Below are 24,477 nucleotides of genomic sequence, written 5' to 3'. Positions count from 1 at the left end.
AAGCGAGAACTAAAATAACCCTTTTTTTACCATCCGTAAATCGCGATAAGAGCGCGGAGAAAAATGGGGGAAAAAAAAAGAAGGAGTGACGAAATTAATTCAACCAGCATCGCGTCGCATCACCAAATGACTTTTTCAGTTATCTACCTATACAGCCGCATATATTCGCGAATATAACACACCCACATTCCATCTACCACACATGGAAACAGCTCGTCACTTAAATGTGGAAAAATCCTATAAAACCAGCTGTTTAAACCCCACGCTGTTCCTAACCGCTGCAGCAACGGCGACCCTTGCCAGGCGTCAATAATCTTTATTTATTATCACAAAACTCGGAATATATGCAAATACATGGTACACACGCATCGTCGGCGCAACGTTCTTATAAACAAAAAAGAAAGAAAGAAAGAAAAAAAAAAAACTGAAGAAGAAGAAGAAGAAAGAAATCATATTCATGGCGACGTTTAAGATCGCAATAAATAATACGAACCGCTACATGTCGTTCGATACAATTCAATGATATTTGTAAATCACGTTATCTGAGAAAGATGAGGTCGTTTCGGGATCACCGCAAATCGAATCATCCGGCTTTGCGGGGGATAAAAATTTACATAGACTTTATTCAAACGCATACGAAGTCGAGCCTCACTCGCAGCCGCGATTCGTCGCGGTGTGTATACAGACAAATAAATATCGTTGAGTAACGAGAGTTATTTTCACGCGATTATTGTAACAATAAATAAACAAATATACACGCGCGAGGATGTACACACAAAAGCGAACTCTGATTTTGTAATAATTACGTACTACGTTTTTTCGGTTTTCATCGTAATTACAGCTGAATTGAGAACCTCACATTAACGCGATGACGCATTCGTGGATGCGTTACATACGCTGTGAAACGTGTGCATATAGATTGCAATTTGCATACCTAATAAAAGATGTAATCTATGTGGTTCTGACCTCGTTTCGCTAGGACATGATGAACGCGGCTATTTCTCGTTAATTCGGATGAATCAGATGGAAATTTATATCGACCACCTTACGTCTGGTGTATACTAAATATATTTCCGAACGAAAACCAATCTCGATTTGAATAGCGGTCCATAACTAGAAAGGATGAACTCATAGGTTTTTATCTCCCATCTTTTCCATGTATTACGTATGAGCAATCGACGGATCCGAAAAAAAAAAAAAAAGGAGCGAAGGAAAATTTCGCACGAATCTATTGAAATTATATACAACCGACGATGTCGAGGTGTGAAAAAATTTTTGCTAAAAATGATTACCGCAATTAACGTATATCGTTCCAATTAATGATACGGTACACATGCACTTCGCACGCAACGCGATAATTAGACTAAAGTACACGATAATTAAAAGGTACGTAATTAAAAGATCGCGTCGTCGATGTGTATACATATACAATTTTCGCATTACGTACAGTCCTATCAATGGTGAGTTTTGGGATCATGACACTGTTTCGCATTCCGTGCTGCTGGGGGTCTCTGATAACCTTATGATTTTATGTTATTCGCGGAAAATTTCGCGAATAATATAACGCGAGTAAACATTTGCGAGATGTATACATAGAATATCTGTGGCAATAGTTGCAGTTAATTATAAAACGGGATGATTTATAAAGTCGGGTATATAATTATACCCCGAACACGCGAAACGCGTTACCGCCTTTCAATTAAGATTCGTGTTTCCCTAATCAACGCGATGTCGGTACGTGTAATAATGCAGGTATCTGTCCGTGTGCATTACGTGATACAATTTGTTCTACAAATATTTTGAAATTTATCTCCACCTTATTTAGAAACCTGAGAATATTTTCAAATCGGAAATTCCTCAACTGTTGAATAATTTTACAACGAAGCGGGCAATTCCATCGTTATTTTTTTTTTTTTTTTTTACTTTACTGTGAATTCCTAGGGTACTTCACCACTTTATACGGCGAATGTTACTGCACGTAAATTTTCCTCGTTAATATTGGCAAATAAAAAAAGCGCACGCGACAAAAGTGCATAAAGGAAAAAAAAATAAATAAAAGGAAGAAGAGAAAGAAGCGCGCGCGTGGCTCCGAATTGCATATCTCGTCATTTATTTCCTCACTGTATACACTATGTATTTATTTATATCATTGTATGGTGGAATGACGTAGCAATAATATATTGTATGCATATAAACAATATGATCGGGAATGAGTTTAATTTTTTCCACTTCCGTGTTCACAAACAATGGTGACATATCGATATTATGTACATACTTGTCGACGAGTATACGTAAAAAATGTGCATGAATATATGATAATTGTGACGAAGATAAAATACGCAAGTATAATACACGGCGTGTGCGCCACTCTTCTGATTGCGAAATAGGTGTAGAAATATTTAGGCGATGCTGACGACGAAATAAATCAATGACGAGAAAAAAGGCTAATCATGATGACGTAAATTCTATAGCAATCGGCAAAGGATTCCCATAAGAATAATTCAAATTTTCTACGTATTTTATGTTACGTTGAGCGTATAAAGTAGCCGTACATTATTCAAATAATGCGGGAATATTTGACCAGGCGGTGTGGAAATACACCAACAATTTTTAAAGAATGATATCCGCGCTTCCGGACCTACCCGACATCTATCTTATTGTTGCTCAACTTGAAACCATTGCTTTGTCCGTCGATAAAGCAGAGACAACAAAGAGCCGATAAACAATAAAAAGAATGCACAAAAGCTCGCGCAAAAGTCGGTAAAGCAGAGACAGCGAAGCTCAACTCGAGTTGATCTCTCTACGATGCGCTTAAATTTTAAATCAGACGCGTAAAGTTTGATTTTTACACAGAATAAAATATGCCCCGAGAAAAAAGAGAAATTCGAGCAAATATGCGCCCGCTAATTGTTCATCGAACAGGTAATAAGGACAGCTGCAGTAGCGAGTGTGAATGTGTACAGAAATGAAATAAAACTTGAATAAATTTGCCAAGGCGTTTTTATTTGCCTGGAAGTAAGACGATCTCGTAGGTGAGCGATTTGATCCCATTATATATATGACTCTTTAGTTCGTTAACGGATCGGATTCGCTCGCTCTGGGAACTCCTGGTTCACTCGTACTTAAAAAAAATCATGCACACGATTTTTATACCATGCGTGCAAGCGCACACGTGGCACACCCACACCTATATATCACCTGTGTGTATTCGTTTCCCTCTTTTTTTCCCCACTTTAATTCATTCTCCCTCGTTCGCAATTCCCACATCCGAAGGATGTCTGAAAATCCGCGGTCATGAGGCAGTAAAGATCCAGAAGATTACGTAATAATACCACGTGTGTATAATGTATAATGTATCGCGGAAGGCGTAACGATTTTTTCCAAGGTCTTACTTTGGTATCAACGATTTCCAGATACGTTGTTATATACCTATGTTCCTATGTGCTACATGGACTATATAGACTCTAAATCGATACACCACAGCTATCGATGAATCACAAAGTATAAATCCCTCATCTCCGCGCCCACGAATCTTGATGCTTTATATCGAACACACCGCCAAGGTCGATTTTGTTCACGTTTTTTTCACCACATCTACCGTGTAACTTTGCAATACAGTTGGTATACACACCCTCTAGAATCTAGAATATATTTTTAGAATCCGCCCATTACACGCTATCTCACATATTCTACTTCATATACGTCCGCTATTATTTATTACATCGAATCTAAACAAAATAAGAACAAGAAAAAGAAAAAAAGGCTGGCGACCAGAATTTTATCATTCTATTCAACTTCAGCGTCCACGTATTGAACGTTTTATGGTCTGATCGTTGACTGGTTTTCAGTCACGTGAATAATAAGATTCTAAAACTCAAGATAATTATTCATCGGGACGTTTAATTAAGACGACTGAGTAATTCATCGGCACATGCTCCGACGATCATCGACATCTACGAAAAAAGAAGAAGACACCTCGTGATCCAGGAAGTCGTCCATCATTACTCTAATATCTTGATAGCCAGCTAATCCCGCAACCAGAAGGCTTTCGACTCGATCGTAACGATTGCGATAATTAGATTCTACTCATTATCAGCTAAATATCCCCGAAATTACTGTCCCTTTTAATTACGGGCATTAAATCAGGAGTTCGAACATTACGAAGGCATTTATCTAAGCCGCTGTAACTGATTGTGACTATTTGGGATCCACCGATCCACCTAATTGTGATTGATAAATTTCTCTACCGAACTGAAATTTTCCGGTACGATTTTCGAAAATAGCGAGAACTATAGAACAAATAATTTGTGCGGTAGGTAAAACCAGTCAACCCGGCACCGACCACCCAATCGGATTTCAGGGAATTATTAAGAAGGTTCGAGTGATTGACATTTGATCCGATCTGCCGCAATTAGTCGACGAGAGTTTCGTTATCACGGGGAGGTAGTTACGTACGTACGTGTATCTAAAACCAGAGCTTGCGCCGCACGTGTGTATGTATTATTCACATATGACACACAACCGTAAATGCGAAGCTCGTTTGTATTGTAAAATCGTCTTTACTTCTCCAGACGCTACATCAGCACAAACTCTATTTATCCTTTACTCGTTTTACTCTCATTTCTTTTTTTTTTTTTTCTTTTCTTCTGCACTCTGCCCGGCTGGAGATTCAGTTTCAAACCAAGTTCGGCTAAATATAAATCTACACCCGTACGCGAAGATGAATTGATAAAACAAAATCTCTTCTGCGACCTACGAAGAAAGAGTTTAAAGAAAAAAAAAAGTAAGAAATTCACTTCTTTGAGAAACTATAACCAAATTTTCGGAGGAGAGACAAAACGCCGCAATTGAAAAAGGAAGAAAGACAGAAACAAAAAAAAGCTCTCGAGAAATTGTGACAGCTGCGGTGAGTTTCGGACTCACAAATATATTTTCAGGTCGACGTTTCCACGAGCCCTTACTCAGAGGGGGCGGCAAAAACACGTTTCACGGTAACAGGGGGGTGGTAATCCCAGTTGAATCGAAAATCCGGGAAAATAATATTCCCGGTAACCCGCATGCAGATATAGGTGTACAGCGACATTTGCGAGGGACATGGGAAAAGCTAGGATATATGGGCACCCTTATTGTGTCCGTTTCGCACAAAACATGAACCCGTAGCGTACAATGAATAGTTAACCGTATACCTAGAGGGAGGGAAGAAAGCCTTTCGAATATTACAAATGTTCGGAGGATCCGCATTTGCACCCCGCAGGGCTCGCTCGTTATTCCTCATAATGGCCTGAAAGCCAAGCCGGAAAATGTTGTACGCTTTCGTCGGATTACAAGAAATCTTCAAGGTAGGTGTATGTATATGGATATCGATGACCACTGGGGAGCCTTCGAACATTTCATCGGGCAGCAACTAAATTTTCTTACAGATAAAATCACCTTCGCTAATATCAAAATATCAAATAAACTAACAGCATTGGCGACTCGCGTCACACGCCACGTATGAAATTCCAATAAAAATTCAAATCGGATGTTTCGATAAAGGTGCGACTGCATCATTGCGTCAAGAACAGGGGAGAGAGAGAGAGAATTATCAAACTCACCGGCTGTGATGCTGAGAGTGAGTCCACGGTCACCGACGCTGGGAAAGTCTGGGTCATCCAAGTCGAATGAAACGCTCTCTTCGAATTCGGTCATTTCTCCGTTTATCGCCGTCATTTTTTTTTGTTCTTTATCAACTTCTGCGTTGGAACGGTTCTCTGATTTCTGACGCTGAATAATCAGTGGTCGCTTTTGTTTATCGGAAGGGGTGTTCCTGGACGTATAATCACGCGCTGCTCGAGATTATCTGTAATCCAGAACAATCAACTCATGTTACAAAGCGAAAGACAAGAGGAAAAAAAATTAACTACATTAAAAAAGAAAAAAAAAAAAAGGGGAGCTAGAGAGAATATTGCGAGCGAACAAAATCGCCGGAGACGAGGACGTAACGTGTCAACGTTACGTGGAGGTGGAATGGTGATAAAGTATAAAAGTTATTATACGTATACGTGAAAATAATACAGGCATTTCGAGAGTCTAGTCTGCATGCCGTCTACCAATGCCAGACTGAGTGACGACTACCTACGTCCGGTTCTAGTCGACGGAACGACGATTCGCTTGTCATTAAACGACGCACTTTGCAGATACGGCAGACGGACTACTCGAAAGAGGGACTAGGATTTACTGAATTTCATACAGATCCGCAAAACGTTGAACGGAGTCTCATGTATCGCAAAAAAAGAATAATTGAAATTAATCTAACTCACGCTTAATACGCTGTATTATACGAGCAGAGTTCGCGAGTAAAATCTTTGAGGAAAAATCAAAGAGATTAAAATACCGAACGTAACTGCAGTTTTCTCCTTTTCGATCGAGGGTCCAAAAGAAATGAAGCGGTTGTTCACTTTCTATACGGTAGTCGATGTACGTGTCCCAATATACTTTTTCTTTGCACTCTCTCCCGACGTACGGCGTCGAAAAATTCGGTTCAATCATTGCCATTGGGCCGGAATACCTAATTGCGTTTAGATACACACGAATTAATTATGCTTTCGATCGGATCCGGCGCCCGCGGTAGGAATCGGGGCGCCGCGGCGCGGAATAGCGTATGAGTTTTTTTACACCCGTTTAGAGGCAGCCAATTGAATTTTGGCAGAGAAAAAAAAAAAAAAAGAAAAAAAGAAAAAAGTAGAACAGATTCAAAATATGTATTATACATTTAAATGGGTCTTTCCGCCTATTATACGCTTCCATACGAATAGAAAGCTACGATGTGATTTTTATCAGTCCCAGACTATATGAAGAAATGGTCCCGATTTTCTATGAGCCTTTTTAGTGATCTATTCATAACGTAAATAGACGAGAAATGTATACGACGTCTATGCCGGCGCTCGCGTATGGTGAATATACATTTTTGAGGCCCTTGAAGTCCCCCGGTGTGTGTTCAGACTCCAGATAAATTATACGAGTGAGAAATTTATGTACATTTTGTTGAACCTTGACTAGCGAGAATGACTCGCTAAATCGAGCATGTAATATAAAACGAAATAGGAACACAGAGCCGCGTGAACATGTCAACACACGGGTGCATTAACGTGCCTGTATTTTCACCCCATTGTAATAAGCTACGCGTCCGTCCACGTCCCTCTCGCATGCACGTATAACGGCGTTGCGTCGCGTCTGCGGAGCCATGAATGTAACTAAATCGATGACAATTATGCATTCATGAATGCAGCGATATATGGAGATATCGCATACATGCGTGTACTATGAATATAATCAGAAAGAGACAGAGACTATAGCACGAGGTCGGCGGCACTCCCTTCGATTCAGAATCGTCGTCGTCGTAATTAAATACAGCTATGTTATTACCAACGGAGTGTGTTAACTGTACGGGTAATACGCGTTCGGTGCTGGAATTACCGAAAATCAAAATTTACTTTCAAATGCGGATCGCATTTTCAAGAGGAGAATTTATTTCACGGTGAATTTCTCCCTACGGAATTCTAATTTTATAACATACCATAATCTATTGTACTCGTAATGCGGAGTGACGGTATAACAGTGGTGAGAATGTATAGAGAAAGAAAAGGATCTGGAGAAGGTCGAATAAGCTGTCGTAAAATTCCTGCAATTTATAATACCACCTTGGTATAATTTTACAAAACTGTAAATGAATACTCGATGGACTTTCCATTCTCATTGTATGTAAGTATGAATTCTATATACAATTCGGGGCGGATTGTATACTTCGAGAAAGTGGACAATATAAACCCAATTTACGAAAAAAGAATTACCTTCGGCATCCGGCATATATCTTTTTCTATAAATTTTTATGTCCACAGGTAGGTATACGAATATGTTCTTCGCACGCCTAACTTCACACGATAGATAAAAGGAACCTCCATTCGAAGGACCGGAGAGGAAAAACAAGAGAATAGAATGACCCTCCAACACCTCGTCCTTCCGAAGATATCTCTATACCTGGATATAAATTCTGGGTTACAATTTACGGCCATGTTAGTTACTCTCTTCAGATTTGTTAACCGGAAATCGAAGAAGATTTAGGAGAAAAAGCTCCGGAAAATTCTGGGACGAAAATTCTCATCGACGTTCGCCTACTCACGTGGTGAACAACACGCCAGCAGACGTAATCCTCACGTGTCAATTTCTCTCTTTCTTTCTTTTTTTTTTATTTACTTTTCAATATCACGAATAATTTATCCAAGGTTCCTCTACAATACGCCGTGCACACGGGTGCAATGACGTCCATACCATTAAAATATGAATAAAATTCCGATGAGATAATACAATATCTACGTCAATTCTTGTGAACGAAATAATACTGTCGAATGAATTGAACCACCGTATAATTATCTTATGGTTCGTTTCAATCGTCTTTTCGATACAATTCTAATTTTACACACAAGTAGTTTTGGGCAGATGATAATGATAATGATAATGATAACGAGGATGATGATAATAATATCGGGTACCTACGTGGCCACTATAAGTTGAGTTTAGTAAACTGGCACTTGAACTGAAAGCCAGACGGTTACGGTAATACGGCGATCAAGTTACACGAAATTGGCCTTGATATAGGTCTTTATAAAAACATTTTCCAATAGGAACTGTCGTTTGCGACCAGGATATATGAAGAAATGATTGTGATTATATCGTCCGTAAGGTTAACCGCACGATGGACAGTTTCAATTCAAAGTATTTCGAGCGGGCAACTACCGCGTTTATGAAGATTGATCGTTTTTACTTTGATCGTATTCTCCCCACAGTATGTGGAAATATAAACAACCGCGACTAACGTTCGCGTTATATTTTCAAACAAAAACTCTCGCGAACCGAATGTGTTTCGACCAACGAACCGTACAGCTACGGTATATCACACGGGCCCATAAGTGTTAATATTTAAATTAAACGAATAATGGATCTCTCTTCGGAAACATATGTGCAAAGAAAATCACACACGCGATCATCCGCTACACGGATCGCTGTAACACCTACACTCGTTCTGCCGTAGACGTGTTTCTCTCTTATAATAGAGTCAACAAAGCTCAAAAACTTCCTTGTCAAAGTTTAATTTTAGAAAAAGCGAAGATCACAAGTAGGTTGATTCGAAATTGAATCGTCGAACAAAGCGGTGTTGAAATTTGCCAATCGAATCGTATCGTTTCTCGAGTCCGAAAGTAAAAAATTTTTATCAACTTTTTTCAAAGTCGTTCACCAAATTAGTTCAATTAAGAACGAATATTCTTTTTGACTGTACGGCAATATTCGCTTTCAATCCTGAATTCATCGAATCAACCGTTCTCTTGTTAGCGCGAGTTCGAGCGAAAGCATAAAAACTTTGTGGAAACCAAGGAATAAAATAAACCAATAATCATGAAAATAATAACGATAAATTATTGGATGTATTTTATACCTAAAGAGGTGATTCAATTTGGTAGCCGTATCGTGGAAACTGCGGAGACGGCCGACGGCGCACTCTCGGATCGAGGGGGACGTTAGTCCTGCGGGCGGTCGTTAATCCCTCGAAAGTTCGGCGTACTTGTGTGTCATGCATGGGCGGTGTACGTACGTACGAATACATCTACATAGAGAATGAAATGCACGAGTGTGTTTGTATAACGAGGAGACGACTCACGTGGTTGCCACACTGTCTTGAAAAACTGGCTCATTCAACAGGCTCGTGACCCTCGGGTGTCGTCTAGTTCCTTGTTCTTGTTCTTGTTCTTCTTCGTCTTTACCGGGTATAGGATATAGATGACGAGCGAATGAAAATTGGCGGCGGGAGAATTTTCACTTCCAAATCCTGAGAGGGTCGACCACCGACTGACAGGAGGTGTGGAGCGGAGCGGAGCGGCGATACACAAATTCACAATTCGAAAAGGGACACTTTTTTCCGCACAGAATAAACGTTTCCGTCGAGCCGAACCGAACAACGAGGCAGAAGCGGAGCCAAAGCGGCTCGAGGCTTCGATTTGTTTGAGGGAACCGTCAACTGTACGGCGTCGACTGGCGAGAGGCAGCACGCATCAGTATACCGGTGCTGCTAGGCTGCTACTACCATGACACACAGATGTGCCGTAGAGAGACCGGCGTGTATTTCATTTGCCAACGGGCACACCGGGCTTTGATGTCCCTACCCTGCTTTCCACGCACCTAAGAGGCAAGCTCCTCGTCCTCCCGTAGACTTAGATCCAGACGCGGACCCGCAACCTGGATGCTGGGATGGCACGCCTACCTGTAGCACACTTTGCTGTACGCGAGACCCGACCGGCTCCGTATCCTTCCCATTGTTCCTCAGACGTCGGCGAGACGCTCCCTTTTTTTCCTCAGATTTACACCCGCAAGGGTCACCGATGAATCGAATTCGAAACCGTCACCTCCTGCGATGATCTCCTTACCTCTTTTTCCTTTTGTTGCGCCGGATCTTACGACGTAGGATGAGGTGGTAGCGCGCGGTTGTAGGTCCTCGAGGGGTGCGATTCGTTGGATGCTTACGACGGAGATAGAAATTTTTATTGGAATTCTGCGCGTAGGGCGTTATTCTTAATTTCAGCGATACGTGGCGACGTTGAATCGGTTCGAAGTTTAGAGTCGGACCTCCACGTCCCGCGATGTGAAACGAAGAGACGCTGAATGGCGTCTTGACACAAGTGTGGGGTGATCTGAAAATCCATTTACGTCGAAACGTAATACAAGCGAGACGTGAAATTTCTTTGAATTTTTCAGTCGCGATGAATACGATTATCCGATGCTGCTGACGGTGTCCCTGGAAAGTGCATGGGGAGAATTTCATTTATTCAAGGATCAGTCGTTCCGCACGTGCAGCGTGTAATTGAAATATGCGAATATCGATGTGGCAATGCGTGTTGCACCGTTGCCGAGAGCGCATACGAATAATTACACGTCGCAAATACATTTCTATAAATAACGGAGTACAGATTTTCCCGCACGTATATGATCTCCATTTCCAGAGAGAGAGAGAGGGAGAGAGAAAGAGGGAACGAAGTTTGCCACGAAAATGTCAATACCGCCTCACGTCTGCACCGATATGATATCGAAGAGAAAAGCCGAGTCATAATTTATTACACGAACGAAAAAGCGAACTCGGGAGAGTCCGCAATTTCTTTGCGAGGTATACATACGTCGCGTTATTATTAATTGATAAGGAGTAATGAGATTAAAATGTACTTCAATCTTGACTCCGCGATAAATTCTACCCGTTACTGTCACACGGTCGTGAGAAAAAAAAAAGGAAAAATTTCTCAACACACGAATATCACTCCAGTTGAATAAACTTGATAACGGAGCCAAGGTCAGCTCGTGGGATCACGTTATATTGCGTTACGATCGTAACGCTGCTGGGAAAACGGATGAACGAAAATGGCGGTTGGTCCGAAATAATGAAAAAAGTCGGTCATCGCGATCGCGTTTCGTAGAAGTTGAAATTTTGCTTGTACCTTCTTCGATTCATCGTCTCGTAACGAATTGGACGAATACGTCTTTGAATCCCCCCCCCCCCCCAAAGTTCGCGACGCGAGATTGCGGATAATTTAACGTTATCTCGTATCAACTTTTGAGAGCGACTGTAAAGGAGGAAAGTAGCAGATTTAACTCTGGAGGCGACGTATTTTCTTGAATGGCGCACACCGATGTACACCAACTTACAATTTACGTAGCGTCGCGTGCAAGTGTGAGAAAACGAGTCGTGATGTTATTCCCATGCCATGCAGCAGCATCGGACCGATGGTGAATATCCCCTACCAGTATATTATTGTCTGAACGTCGCACTCGCGAGCCGTTTTACAAAAGACATTCAATCTCGTGCGGTGGATCCAACAGCTTTCGGATCGTACGAACAATAATAACAACAAAGCTGGTTGTATCATAACAACGACCAACTGTCATCGATCGTCGGTAGTTGATATCAATGAGACTGGAATTATAGGAGTGAAGTGCCTTCGTGACGTGAAAATTATGAACGAGGAGATCTGATCTTCGTATACCGTATTATAGACATTTCCGTTCCACGTATTATCGCACCGATACGTTTTAATTTATTAGCAACGCACGATGATTTCGCGCTTTCTTATCGCCGCTATTGTTCTTCTTGTGGAATTTTCAAACTGCGAATCGATAATGGTATTCCGTCGCGGCGAATATTCCGTCGGTATTTCCGACGATGCGGGAATTTTACAGTCCGTACAACCCGTTCAAAATAGAGCTGAATCCGGTCATTCTCTGGATATCTCGTTGATGGATATCACTTTTCTGGACGAACATGCTTTCGATTCCGTTCCCGATGTGACCGAACTTTCTTTGAGATGGAACAACATTTTAGCCCTGGATTCCGCGCAGTTTGCCGCGCTCAGAAATTTGAAGAAATTAGATGCGAGACAAACCGGCCTCAGAAATATCGCACCTGGTTCCTTTTCCGGGATGGAAAAACTCGCGGAGGTCTATCTCCAGGGAAACGCGATCGCCGAGCTACCTCCGGGTATTTTTAACCCCCTGAAGAGCATAAGTGTACTAGATATGTCGTCGAATTCGATCGGTGAGATTCCTCCCGGGACTTTTCTGGGACTCTCGAAGTTGGTGGTACTGGATTTGAAAGGAAATAATTTAACCGCGTTTCCCGCGGGAGCTTTCAACGGTCTCGAAGACCTGGGAAATCTCGGGGTCGCGGATAACCGCGTATCGCAAATTTTGCCCGGTACTTTTGACGGACTCGCGAAATTGCGCGAGCTCGATTTGCACGGGAACGAAATTTCCCAGCTGCCCGACGGAATATTCAATCACCTGGTCAGCGTGCGCAGCATCAACCTGAGGGATAACGAGCTGGCGCAATTGAAACCGGGACTTTTCAACGGGTTGACAAATTTGAGGGTGCTCGACTTCGGGGGGAATAAAATTCCGGAATTACCCGAGGGTACTTTCGTCGGCTTAACGAATCTGAGAAACCTTTCCATGGCCGACAATCTTCTGAGCGAATTACCGCCCGGGATATTCAACGGATTGAGTAATCTTGAAGAACTCGAATTGTTCGCGAACCGTATCAAGAGATTACCCCCCGGAACGTTCGACGGATTAGGCGCGTTGAAAAATCTAAATTTAGAGCACAACCGACTCGATGAAATCCCCTTAGGTGTTCTCAGCGTTCTTCCGAATCTGAAAATTTTGTTATTCAGTTACAATAACTTACGAAATTTTCCTGGAGGCACTTTTCACGCTCTGACCAAACTCGAAACGATTCATCTCGAGGGTAATAAAATCCCAGCGATTCCTGAAGCTACTTTTTCCAGATTGACTCGCTTGAAATTCTTGCATCTCGAGGAGAACGAGATCACTTTGATCTCCGAAAACGCTTTCGATCGATTACCCGCTCTGCGGACGTTGTACCTGGAAAAAAATCGAATCACTTCGTTGAAACGTGGTACGTTCAACGGGATGGTGAATTTAAAAGTCCTCCACCTGTCCGACAACCGTATAAACTCGATAGAACCAGAAACATTCGCTGCGCTTCCGAAATTGGAAAAACTTTCACTGAGCAGTAACAACCTTCGGGATCTACCGGCGACAGTGATTAGAGATCTGAAAAATTTAAAGGAATTGAATGTGGACAACAACTCGTTGTCGTTATCGCCCGCCGTAGATCAGCTGCCAAAACTTGCGTGGTTGAATGTACGAGGCAATTACATGAATTCCGACACCTATATTTAAAAAGGAAACACGTTCATATTAGCATCGCAAGATAACGATCATCCAACTTCGTATCATCATTTTATTAAACGTGTAAATTTTCACAGATAATTCCAACGATGTTCGCCGTCGACTTTTTGAACACTCGTACCTCTGTGAACAGTTAATTGTCCGAAAAATGTTCATTAAATGAAATTGACATCGACCGGACAACGAAGGACGCATTTTTTCCGCTATATAATTGGTGAGGATGAACGTTGGAGCGAGTCCTGAACTGTGCTACGTGTGAACTGTGCGTTTTTTTTTTGTCGCTAGCCATGTCTTATTCATGTGATTCGAGTGCATCGATAAAGTGGGAAGAACATGACGATATCGATGATATTAATGCCATGGATTGCTTGGAGAGTTGATTGAGAAACACGACATGGATGACGCCGGATTTCTCGATGATTTCTGCAGATATGAGTACGGCCCATGACGATTTTTTGGGTAGGCATTTAAACTTCAGATGGGAATTAAATTCCGGGACGCCGAATGATCTGATAGGCCTCTTCAACATGATTACTTTTACGAAGGGTTTCGATGATTTGAGTAGTGACATAGTGGGTCGCCTATTTTCAGAATTTAAATTTCTTTTCTTTTTCTATTTGGTCAATCGCATAATTTTCACGACTCTTCTGGGATATGCGATATCGAGTTGGCAATCGCTTTTAAGCTAAGTAGTCAGGAAAGCTTGGATACTGAACAATATCGCTGTATTCGAAGTCAAGTAAATTCTTATCCGCGAACGGATCTTGCACAATAATAGACTAATCACAAATACATGTCGTACCTTGGCAGAAAACCAATCATCCAAGTGTTAGCCATAAAATTGAATAAGTATCGATCGCATAACGGAAAATTATATTCTCTAATTGATTTGTGAAATTGAACATTAGAGTCAGTCTTTTAAGTTCGTACGAGCATTCAAAGATGCGATTGCATGTGAATTGCGCGGTGATTCTATCACTGGTAACATCTAATTCCTGCAAGTCGAGTATTTCAATGGAATGGGAACAGTATAATGATACCAATAGCAATGCCATGAATTGCTTGGAGAATATGATGAAAAATACGACTTGGATTTCGTCGGACTTTTTACTGATTTCCGAAGATATCAGTGCGGGGTATGAGCAGCTTGTGAGTCGACACCCAAACTTCAGATGGGAATTGAACTCCGGGACGCCGAGTGATCTTACAGGCCTTTTCAACGTGATCATTTTTACAAAAAGCTTCATTGATCTGGAAAACATTCTCAGCGTGGTAGACATTAAGAAGATGGATGGTCGAGCAAAGTACGTTATCAGCGTTGGAAATAATTTCGCTGATTTGGAAGAAATCAAATTCGCTTCCGAAGTCATTCCCAGAACGATGTGGAAGTTGGATAAAATGAACGTTGTATTCCTGGTGCCCTGCGAAGAGGATATTTTTTCAATGACGTATTTCCCATTTTCCGATCACTGTCAACCGGGGAAACTCGAAGTCCTCGATATCTGGAGACAAAATAGATTCGAGAATAATTCTGTATTATTTCCAGAGAAGTTATTGGACATCAACGGCTGCCCTCAAAAACATGATATAATAGGTTCAGATAGCTTCGCTCCTCAATATAAAACAGAAATCTCCGAATCAGGAAAGCTGATACCGGGTGGCGTCGGTGGCAAGATGTTGACAATTCTTGCCGAAAAAATGAACATGGATGTACATTGCAAAATCGTAGAACCGCTGCCGTTGAACGATCTTTTGCCTAGGGTAATTATACCGCCTTCAGAGTTGTTCTAGAATAACATCACACCGCAATGACATTCAATTTTACAGATAATCACCGGTGAGGTCACTTTCGCGGTAGCCGGAATGTTCCCTGTTCCCGTATTCCTGAAATACGTCACCTTAGATTCCGGATACATGGAAGAATCATACGGGATGTGCTACTTAGCCAGTGAAGCGGAGATATCTTGGACAAATTTAGCACGGCCATTGTCCATGGAATCGTGGGCTCTGACGGTGGTAACATTCCTGATATTCAATGGTTTTAATCTATTGAGACGTCGATATCGCCGTCAAACTGAAGTGCTCGACAGATTAGGAGCTCTTGACGTACTCGGTTTCTTTTTGGGCCACGGTACAAACATGCCACGCGGTGTATTCGGAAGATACGTATTCGCCGTATGGATCCTGTACTCTTTCCTGATAACGGCAACGTACACCTGCAGCTTGATAAGTTTTTTAACGACTCCGAAACAAAATCGAGTGATAAACACCCTTCAAGAATTACTCGATTCTGGTCTGGAATTCGGCGGTGGTAGTTTTCACCATGAGTTCTACAACGATCCTTCGGACCCGGTGATGATGGAAATCTACAATAAGTTCCAGTTATGGACGTGGCAAAAATCTGCGCACAAAGCACTTTACGAACAACAGGTTACCGGTGCGTTAACGTCGACTCTGAACGGTGTGAACGTCCTGCGAAAAGGTACAGGACTGTCGAACTCCTAACTTCCGATTTTATGCGACTCTAGACGCCAAGTTGATCCACGTTGGTTTTAGATGCGGGTGAGAACAAACTACAGATGTTGCAAGAAAGGGCCTTCAATTTTCTCCTCCCCATCGCTCTGAGACGAGGATCACCCCTCACGTTCGGAGTACGTCGATACGCGGCTCGAGCCATTCAGGGTGGTTTCAACACCTACTGGTCGGAGTACTACCAGCGAAATCTAACGAAGATCGAGCAAAAAGGCCCATCACCACTGGCCTTGCGACATATACGGGGAATTTTAGTTTTTCATTCAATTGGACTGATATTTAGCTCCGTCGTTTTCGTGCTCGAAATAGTTTTTTCGAAGTATTTGAAAAATTTTGCTCTCCAGAATTGCTTGGATAGAATATATTCAAGGGTTTTACGAAGAATAGGATAATTGAGGATCCATCATTTTTTTCACATAAGTAACGAATCAATAAATTTATAAGCTGTGCTCATGATTCAGAATCTTTCCAAATCCAAAGGAATCCAAATTTTCCAAGAGCACCGAAGTAGAGGTTACTTTGAATACTTCGGACTGGGGTCACCTATTTTCAGAATTTAGTTTTTTTTCCTTTTTCTATTTGGTCAATCGCATAATTTTCACGACTCTTCTAGGATATTCGATATCGAGTTGGCAATCGCTTTTAAGCTAAGTAGTCAGGAAAGCTTGGATACTGAACAATATCGCTGTATTCGAACTCAAGTAAATTCTTATCCACGAGCGGATCTTGCGCGATAATAGACTAATCACGAATACACGTCGTGCCTTGGCAGAAAACCAATCATCCGAGTGTTAGCCATAAAATTAAATAACTATCGACCGCAAAACAGAAAATTATGTTCTCTAATTGATTCGTGAAAATGAACATTCGAGTCAGTCTCGTAAGTTCGTACGAGCATTCAAAGATGCAATTGCATGTGAATTGTGTGGTATTTTTATCACTGGTAACAACTTATTCCTGCGATTCGAGTGTCCCATCGAAATGGAAACAATATAACGTTAGCAATAGCAATGCCATGAATTGCTTGGAGAATTTGATGAAAAATACGACTTGGATTTCGTCGGACTTTTTACTGATTTCTGAAGATATCAGTGCGGGGTATGAGCAGCTTGTGAGTCTACACCCAAACTTCAGATGGGAATTGAACTCTGGGACGCCGAATGATCTTACAGGCCTCTTCAACGTAATCATTTTTACAAAGAGCTTCGATGATCTGGAAAACATTCTCAGCGTGGTAGACATTAAGAAAATGGATAGTCGAGCAACGTACGTTATCAGCGTTGGAAATAATTTCGCTGATTTGGAAGAAGTCAAATTCGCTTCCGAAGTCATTCCCAGATTGATGTGGAAGTTGGATAAAATGAACGTTGTATTCCTGGTGCCTTGCGAAGAGGATATTTTGGCAATGACGTATTTCCCATTTTCCGATCACTGTCAACCGGGGAAACTCGAAGTCCTCGATATCTGGAGACAAAATAGATTCGAAAATAACGTTATCCTATTCCCAGAAAAAGCGTTGGACGTAAAAGGCTGTCGTCACAAGTATGCGGCAGTACCCACAGAACATCTGTATCTTCTCTATCAGAAAGAATTGTCCGAATCAGGAAAGGTGATGCCGGGTGGCGTTGGAGGTAAACTTTGGGCAATCATAGCTGAAAAAATGAACATGGATGTCCGTTCATCGTTGAAGCAAACTTGGTCGATATCTGCATTTCGGAATGTGGTGATTAGTGATGATCATTTTCACTCGTTACGAATATTACAAAGCCATCCTCGCTAAAAATTCTCCTATTCCTTTTCCAGATTTCCAGCAGGGATTTTGACGTCATAGTTGCCGGAATGATTCCTATAACTGGGATCCTTACAATTATGACTGTGGAATGTGGATACATGGAACAATCGTTTGGTTTTGCCTACACATCCAACGAAGCGGTGATACCTTGGACGAATTTGACGCGACCATTATCCTTCAGATTATGGACTTTGACGGCTGTCACTTTTTTGATATTCAGCGGTTTTATATTTCTGACGTCTCGGTACCGCCGGCAAAACCAAGTGCTCGACAGACACGGAGGTTTCGATATCTTCGGAGTTCTTTTGGGCAATACCCGACCAATGCCACGCCATGTATTCGAAAGATATCTATTCGGGATTTGGATCCTATTCTCTTTCTGGATCACGGCTGCGTACACCTGCAGTCTCATTAGTTTCTTGACAACCCAGAACGGAAATCGGGTGATAAATACCCTCGGAGAATTACTTGATTCCGGTCTAGAATTCGGCGGCGACGATTTCCAGCGTGATTTCTACAACGATCCTTCGGACCCCGTGATGATGAAAATTCACGATAGTTTCCAGTTATGGGACTATGAGAAGGGCTTGTCTAAACTTTTCGACGAGCAACAGGTCTTTGGTTTGACGAGCACGGCCGTGTTCTTTTTCAATTTTTTGCGATCAGGTACAAAGTTGTTCAGTCACTATACTCTCGTCATAACGAACCGTGTTCGTTCCCATCTGAATTTCGTCACCTGGATCAATTCGCTGATTTTTCCAGATCTCAACGTAGAGAAACGTCTTCATATGATACAAGACAAGACGTTCAGTTACCTGGCGCCGATGGCCTTGAGACGAGGATTACCCATTGCGGTTGGAATACAGCGCTACGCTTCGCGAGCTATCCAGGGTGGTTTAAACACCTACTGGGTGAATTACTACCAGCGAAACCTGACGAATACCGGCCCAAAACGTCCATCGTCGCTCGCTCTACGACACACCCGTGGAATATTTTTATTCCATTCCATCGGGCTACTTCTTAGCTTCATCGTTTTTATGTTAGAATTAATTTTACCAAGATATTTCGAAGGTTTCGCATTGAGCGAATAGTCCGACGAGAAGATTGTATAGCTGATAAGTATCGAATGAATAAAAAAAAACGATGTTTCAATGCGTTAAATAACAAGTCAATAAATATAGGTTGTCCCTATCGATTTTCAATGATTCTCGTCAAACTTGCGAGACTCTTTATTATTCCCAACAATAAACCGACGATTCCAAGAGGTGATGTTGCAAAAATTGCAGCAGTGAGTGGCGTGTGCTTCGATATTATACACAATTCCGTGTGACAAGTGGAAAAATTAAGTCAACAATTTCACTGTCAAAAATTCAGATCATTTGTGGAATCTCAAACGATCTTGGAGTTCTGACAACATGCAATCACTCAAAAGCCGTGTAGCAAATTTGTTTCACTTCTATTTTCGAGTTACAGGGCACGAGTCCTCGTCGGTCTTTCGAAAGCAACGCGAACAAAAATATGCACTCATTCGCATACTGCATTTTACTTTTATCTTTATCACTTGAATCATGTTCGATCAATTTCATGTCGCGGCAATTGGCTAAGGGCAACGAAAGTGAGAAGCAAATTGCTCTAAAAGTCGTAGAACATGTAATCGAAAAAAACCGTTGGGATCCGTCCAAGTTTTTGGTCATCTTTGAAAACTACGATGCTGTGGAGATTGATTTTTTCAAGTGTCATCCAGACTTCAGTTGGAAGTTGCATTCCAATACGAGGCCTATAAACTTAACAAGTCCATCGAACGTTATTATTTTTACGCAAAACTTCGATAGTTTAAATGAAACTTTGAGCGTGATCAACGTCAAGCTAATGCCCAGTCGAACCAAGTTCGTGATCAACGTGGCAGAAAATTTCGTTGATTTACAAGCGATAAAAAAATCTTCAATGGGCAGTTCGGAAGGAATGTGGAAACTGGACAAATCTTCAGTTCTTTACCTGGTACCCCGGGGCTCGGAAATCCTCGCGATGACCTACTTTGCATTTTCCAAAAACTGTCAAGTGGGCGATCTTGAAATCCTGGATATCTGGAGAGAAGGAAACTTCCAGAAAAATGCCGAATTATTTCCGGAAAAGTTACTGAACCTCAACGGTTGCCCTCAATACCAATCCGTCATTTTTGACGAAGGTATGACGTTTCACGTGCGTAAGGAGTTTTCGGAAAAAGGAGAAATAATCGTCGGAGGCGTCGGAGGCAAACTGATGTCAATTGTTGCCGAAAAGATGAATATCGATTTGCGGATACTGGCAGAACATACATCTATAGCTACTCGCTGGGAGTTGGTCAATAATGAGGTAATCATTTAATTTATGTACAAAAAAGCAATCGCGAGAAAAATTTCATACCATTCGTTCTTCATCTTTAGCTCGCGGAAGGAAAAACCCTCATCTCGATTTCCGGAAACATCCCAATGGCTAAAAGATTGGAAGTCCTCAACATGGATCTCACATACATGCAAGAGTCTCTTGCATTCGGATACCTGGTTGGTGATTTTGAAGTGTCATGGAAAAACTTGGTATGGCCATTGTCCAGCACCGTGTGGGTACAGCTTGGTATCATCGGATTGTTATTTTCGGGGCTACTTTTCGCGGCCCATCATTTCCGCAGGCGTGGAATAATTCGGGACAATCTCAGTTTTCTCGACGGCTTCGCTATCTTCCTTGGTATTGCCGTAGCCTTGCCGCGAAATTCTTTCGGAAGATATGTGTTCGGAATGTGGATTTTTCACTCGTACTTGACAGTCACCGCGTACAACAGCGGATTGGTCAGTTTTCTGACAACTCCATACGAGAAACGTATATTGAGGACCTTCAAGGATTTACTCGACGGTGGCTTAGAGTTCGGCGGTGGAACGTTTCATCGAGAGTTCTACAACGATCCTTCGGACCCCGATATGAAAAGAATTTACGACAGATTCAAGGTTTTTCCAATTAACCAGGCTTTGCGTCTCCCGACAATTCACAAGATTGCTACCGGAGTGCTCACCTCGACTGTGAGAGTGTACAATACCGATCACAGAGGTAAGGAGTTTAATCACTCACGCTAACTTAGTTTAGTCAGAAATTTTGTGAAAATTTGACACGAATCCGAAAGTTTCCCACCTCTTCTGAGACCGATATTTTTATCTTCTCTGGTCCGTAAGTCCCGTAGAATCCTGATGGCCATTTTGAACAATGATCATTTTTTTTTTTAACTACTTTAAAAACTGTTAGAGTCCTCCGTTTATTCTGAAACAGAATTTTTCCCTCTACAGACAACGCCTCGAATCAACTCCGTATGCTGGAAGAAACAGCGTTCACCTTTCATGTCCCGATCTACATGCGAAGAGGATCACCTCTGACTCACGGGATTCATCGCTATGCTTCCCACGCAATCCAGAGCGGTTTCGTTGACTATTGGATGAGACATTACTACCGCCCTGCCAGCACTTTTACGACTAAGACTCCTTCTGTACTGACTGTAAATCATATAAGAGGCATTTTAGTCCTTCATTCTGCCGGGCTAGTTTTCAGCTCCATAGTTTTTCTCGGTGAGATTATTTATCACAAGCGATCGGTTGGGCAACATTGAAATATCTGTGCTTAAAAATTTATAGTCCCAATATGAAAGTATGGTGAGCTTTCGCAGTAGAGTAATAACGTGAGTGAAAAAATATTTCTAGAATCGATATGGTCGTTTTCATTTTTCATTTTTCATTTTTATCTTATAGCGAATTGCTTACAGAGAAAATATCGAATGGTCAATTTCAATATCATTGTGACTGATTGAATTACTCGATCAATCGAGTTCTTACGACCGAGTACCCTGCATACGCATAATTTATTATTGTTATACTTTTTTTTATTTAATTTCAGTAGTTTTTCATTTACGCTACAACTTCTTATGCTGAGCGGAGTTTGGGATCACAATTCAGTTCGTTTTAAGCGCGCTTCGAAACCGAAGAGATGCGATTATTTCTTTGCTGCACGATGTTCGCATTATTTGCAATTGGAATTTTTGGTCCAACGGAGTCAAGACAGTTAGGGAAATTGATTGAGAATGACAATCTCAACACTCTCAAATGTTTGGACACGATTATAGGAACAATCGATTGGGTGATAGATGATCTGATAGTGATTTCCAACGATATGGACGTGTTGAAGGGTCATATGTTCGAACGAGTTTCAAATTACGTGTGGAAAGTGTATTCCATCAGAAACGAGATAAAATTGGTGGAGTATTCCAACGGAATAATATTTTCCGATGACTTTGACAGCTTGAATGAAACTTTGGACGTAATCAACATCAAGCAAATGGATCCCAGAGGAAAGTACATAATCGTCATGAGACGTTATTTCGTAGACGTAACGGAAATCAGAGAAGCTTCGCTAGGATTTCCCGCGAAAATGTGGGGCCTCGATAAAGTTAATATCATCTTTTTATTACCTCGCAAAGAAGATGTTCTCGTAATGACTTATTTTCCCTTCGTTAATAACTGCCAACTCGGTGAACTGGAGATCCTTGACGTTTGGAAAAATAATTACGGCTTCGTTAAGGGCGTTGAATTGTTTCCGGCAAAGATGCTCGACGCAAAGGGTTGCGTTCAAAATATTTCACAAATTTTAGCCAACGATACCAGATTTGAATCGCACTGGGAGCAGACTGAGTCGGGAAACTTAAAGATGGGAGGCGTCGGGGGTAAACTGATAAGTTTGATCGCCGATAAATTGAACGTCACCCTCAATATACTGGTCAAACCGTCATTGGATTGGCCTGCATATATCGATCAGGTAATCGCGAGAACTTATCCAAAAAATCTATCGTCAGGAAAAATATTTTTGTCTACCCAACTCGTTACTTCCAAAAATTCAGGTGATTCGGGGTGAAACGTTCTGCGCTGTAGCCGGCGTATTTCCTTTGTCCGCTTACCTCGAAGACCTAACTCTGGAAACCGGATACCTGCAAGTCAGCTACGGCCTTGGTTACAAGGTCAGAAATTTCGATATCTCGTGGCTCAGTTTGATGTGTCCACTGTCGAAATTGGTACGGATTTTCATGGCATGTACATTCCTGACATATCTCGGGCTGCTCTGGTTGTCGAATAGTCCTTACACCCGGGAAAGTCATGCGCTTAACAAATTGAAAATCCTAGACATATTTGGCGTCCTGGTAGCCAGTTCTCGGGTCATGCCGACCGGCTTGTTCGGCCGATATTTATTCGGCATGTGGATTCTATTTTCCTACTTGATGAGCGTTGCCTACACCTCCGGGCTGGTCAGTTTCTTGACCACTCCGAATGAGAAGGAACCGATAACCACCTTCGAGGAGTTACTGGCCGACGGAATGAAGTTTGGCGGAAGTATCGACCACAGGAACTTCTACTACGATCCATCGGACCCAGTGATGATGAAAATTTACGAAAATTTCAAGATCATACCGACCGAAGAATCCCAGCGTATCCTGGACGACAAAGAGGGTGCGACCGGTGTCTTTTCGTCGAACGTCAAAATTCACAACGCTCTGAATATCGGTAGGGAATTACGTTTAGCATGAATACAATATCGTTTCACCTGCAGTGCACGTATCAATTGTCCACAGACAACGCCAGCAACCAAATTCGCATGTTGGAAGAAAGGGCGTTCACTTTTCCAGTTCCACTAGCATTGAGACGAGGCATGCCTTTCTCATTAGGGATACAACGATACGCTTCGCGAGCGGTCCAAAGTGGTTTGGTTGATTATTGGGTCAATTTCTACAGTCCTACCGCAAGGATCGTAGGGACCCGGAGTAAAAGGCCGTCTGTACTAACGACGCGTCACATCCGGGGCCTCCTCTACATTCATTTCACCGGGCTGATTCTTAGCGGTGTGATATTCCTCGGGGAAATTTATTTCCACAAACAGTTTATCGAATAAGATGAATTGTTTGTCCGTGTAAATTATTTTTCGATGTGATAGAAAAAATGCAGCAAAGGCATTTGTAGGGAAATAATAAAGTGTGTATGAAAAATATTTCCCTGACTAGTTGATTTCCATTATGGAATAACTTTGTAAATGGCGAATCGTCGGTAAAAGAAAATATATACAACATGATGGATGTCAACTTTGTACCGACTGATTGGATGAGTTATTAAATTGAAGCCCCTGGGAGCGTTTTGTTGGCATACATTTTTGCATCTATTTGTCAACTCGCACTAGTATTGCCTTACCTTTTCTGCCATTAGTATGCGGAGTCAAATATAACTCGTCGTTTCATGTGGATTTTGAGATGCGATTGTTTGCGCGTTACGCATTATTCTTGTTACTCGCGATTCGATTCTCCGATCAGTCGATTG

At 41.8% G+C, this 24,477-nt stretch overlaps 6 protein-coding genes and 1 long non-coding RNA gene across 8 annotated transcripts in view; 6 read left to right on the top strand and 1 right to left on the bottom strand.

The window, feature by feature from the left end:
- The window catches only part of LOC105692724 (protein pinocchio), a 56,866-nt gene extending 46,772 nt beyond the window's left edge, over positions 1–10,094 (bottom strand). The window contains exons 1-2 of one of the 2 annotated variants that reach the window (XM_012412117.3): positions 9,470–10,094; positions 5,595–5,839 (exon numbers count right to left, since the gene is read on the bottom strand). In XM_012412117.3, coding sequence (XP_012267540.1) covers positions 5,595–5,709 — 115 coding nt within the window. In that variant the 5' untranslated portion in view covers positions 5,710–5,839; positions 9,470–10,094. The remainder of the gene's footprint in view (positions 1–5,594; positions 5,840–9,469) is intronic. The other variant, XM_012412118.3, reaches the window with a different exon arrangement.
- Positions 5,962–7,956, top strand: LOC125500703. The gene is made up of 2 exons (XR_007278145.1): positions 5,962–7,740; positions 7,878–7,956. It is a non-coding gene; the product is annotated as an uncharacterized LOC125500703 (long non-coding RNA).
- Positions 10,095–10,669: 575 nt separating the features above from the next.
- On the top strand, positions 10,670–14,152 carry LOC105692580 (insulin-like growth factor-binding protein complex acid labile subunit). The gene has a single exon (XM_012411871.3). It carries the CDS (start codon positions 12,127–12,129, stop codon positions 13,771–13,773), a length of 1,647 nt encoding a protein of 548 aa, XP_012267294.2. The 5' UTR covers positions 10,670–12,126; the 3' UTR covers positions 13,774–14,152.
- A 197-nt stretch (positions 14,153–14,349) lies between these two features.
- On the top strand, positions 14,350–16,717 carry LOC105692767. The gene is made up of 3 exons (XM_012412204.3): positions 14,350–15,543; positions 15,610–16,264; positions 16,339–16,717. The coding sequence occupies exons 1-3, from the start codon at positions 14,725–14,727 to the stop codon at positions 16,704–16,706; spliced, it is 1,842 nt and encodes a 613-aa protein (XP_012267627.3). The 5' UTR covers positions 14,350–14,724; the 3' UTR covers positions 16,707–16,717.
- A 136-nt stretch (positions 16,718–16,853) lies between these two features.
- LOC105692578 lies at positions 16,854–19,308 on the top strand. The gene is made up of 3 exons (XM_012411870.4): positions 16,854–18,037; positions 18,118–18,772; positions 18,869–19,308. The coding sequence occupies exons 1-3, from the start codon at positions 17,174–17,176 to the stop codon at positions 19,195–19,197; spliced, it is 1,848 nt and encodes a 615-aa protein (XP_012267293.3). The 5' UTR covers positions 16,854–17,173; the 3' UTR covers positions 19,198–19,308.
- Positions 19,309–20,441: 1,133 nt separating this feature from the next.
- LOC125500701 lies at positions 20,442–21,742 on the top strand. Its single transcript, XM_048654375.1, has 2 exons — positions 20,442–21,184; positions 21,418–21,742. Exons 1-2 carry the CDS (start codon positions 20,575–20,577, stop codon positions 21,732–21,734), a joined length of 927 nt encoding a protein of 308 aa, XP_048510332.1. The 5' UTR covers positions 20,442–20,574; the 3' UTR covers positions 21,735–21,742.
- Positions 21,743–22,108: 366 nt separating this feature from the next.
- LOC125500700 (probable glutamate receptor) lies at positions 22,109–24,134 on the top strand. The gene is made up of 3 exons (XM_048654374.1): positions 22,109–22,933; positions 23,016–23,673; positions 23,742–24,134. Exons 1-3 carry the CDS (start codon positions 22,109–22,111, stop codon positions 24,056–24,058), a joined length of 1,800 nt encoding a protein of 599 aa, XP_048510331.1. The 3' UTR covers positions 24,059–24,134.
- Positions 24,135–24,477: the final 343 nt, after the last annotated feature.

Source organism: Athalia rosae, chromosome 4, assembly GCF_917208135.1.
Source record: "Athalia rosae chromosome 4, iyAthRosa1.1, whole genome shotgun sequence".
Taxonomy (NCBI): domain Eukaryota; kingdom Metazoa; phylum Arthropoda; class Insecta; order Hymenoptera; family Athaliidae; genus Athalia; species Athalia rosae.
The sequence above is the reverse complement of the archived record's forward strand: the minus strand, read 5'-3'. Positions and strand labels throughout refer to the sequence as shown.

What these genes read in the sequence shown, in the direction of transcription:
- LOC105692580 (XM_012411871.3), top strand. Translation starts at nt 12,127, where the DNA reads ATGATTTCGCGCTTTCTTATCGCCGCTATTGTTCTTCTTGTGGAATTT.
- LOC105692767 (XM_012412204.3), top strand. Translation starts at nt 14,725, where the DNA reads ATGCGATTGCATGTGAATTGCGCGGTGATTCTATCACTGGTAACATCT. An exon ending in TGAACGATCTTTTGCCTAGG is followed by an intron (nt 15,544 to 15,609) that starts GTAATTATACCG and finishes TCAATTTTACAG; the next exon opens with ATAATCACCGGTGAGGTCAC. An exon ending in TGTGAACGTCCTGCGAAAAG is followed by an intron (nt 16,265 to 16,338) that starts GTACAGGACTGT and finishes CGTTGGTTTTAG; the next exon opens with ATGCGGGTGAGAACAAACTA.
- LOC105692578 (XM_012411870.4), top strand. Translation starts at nt 17,174, where the DNA reads ATGAACATTCGAGTCAGTCTCGTAAGTTCGTACGAGCATTCAAAGATG. An exon ending in TATCTGCATTTCGGAATGTG is followed by an intron (nt 18,038 to 18,117) that starts GTGATTAGTGAT and finishes TTCCTTTTCCAG; the next exon opens with ATTTCCAGCAGGGATTTTGA. An exon ending in TTTCAATTTTTTGCGATCAG is followed by an intron (nt 18,773 to 18,868) that starts GTACAAAGTTGT and finishes TGATTTTTCCAG; the next exon opens with ATCTCAACGTAGAGAAACGT.
- LOC125500701 (XM_048654375.1), top strand. Translation starts at nt 20,575, where the DNA reads ATGGCTAAAAGATTGGAAGTCCTCAACATGGATCTCACATACATGCAA. An exon ending in GTACAATACCGATCACAGAG is followed by an intron (nt 21,185 to 21,417) that starts GTAAGGAGTTTA and finishes TTCCCTCTACAG; the next exon opens with ACAACGCCTCGAATCAACTC.
- LOC125500700 (XM_048654374.1), top strand. Translation starts at nt 22,109, where the DNA reads ATGCGATTATTTCTTTGCTGCACGATGTTCGCATTATTTGCAATTGGA. An exon ending in GGCCTGCATATATCGATCAG is followed by an intron (nt 22,934 to 23,015) that starts GTAATCGCGAGA and finishes CCAAAAATTCAG; the next exon opens with GTGATTCGGGGTGAAACGTT. An exon ending in TCACAACGCTCTGAATATCG is followed by an intron (nt 23,674 to 23,741) that starts GTAGGGAATTAC and finishes AATTGTCCACAG; the next exon opens with ACAACGCCAGCAACCAAATT.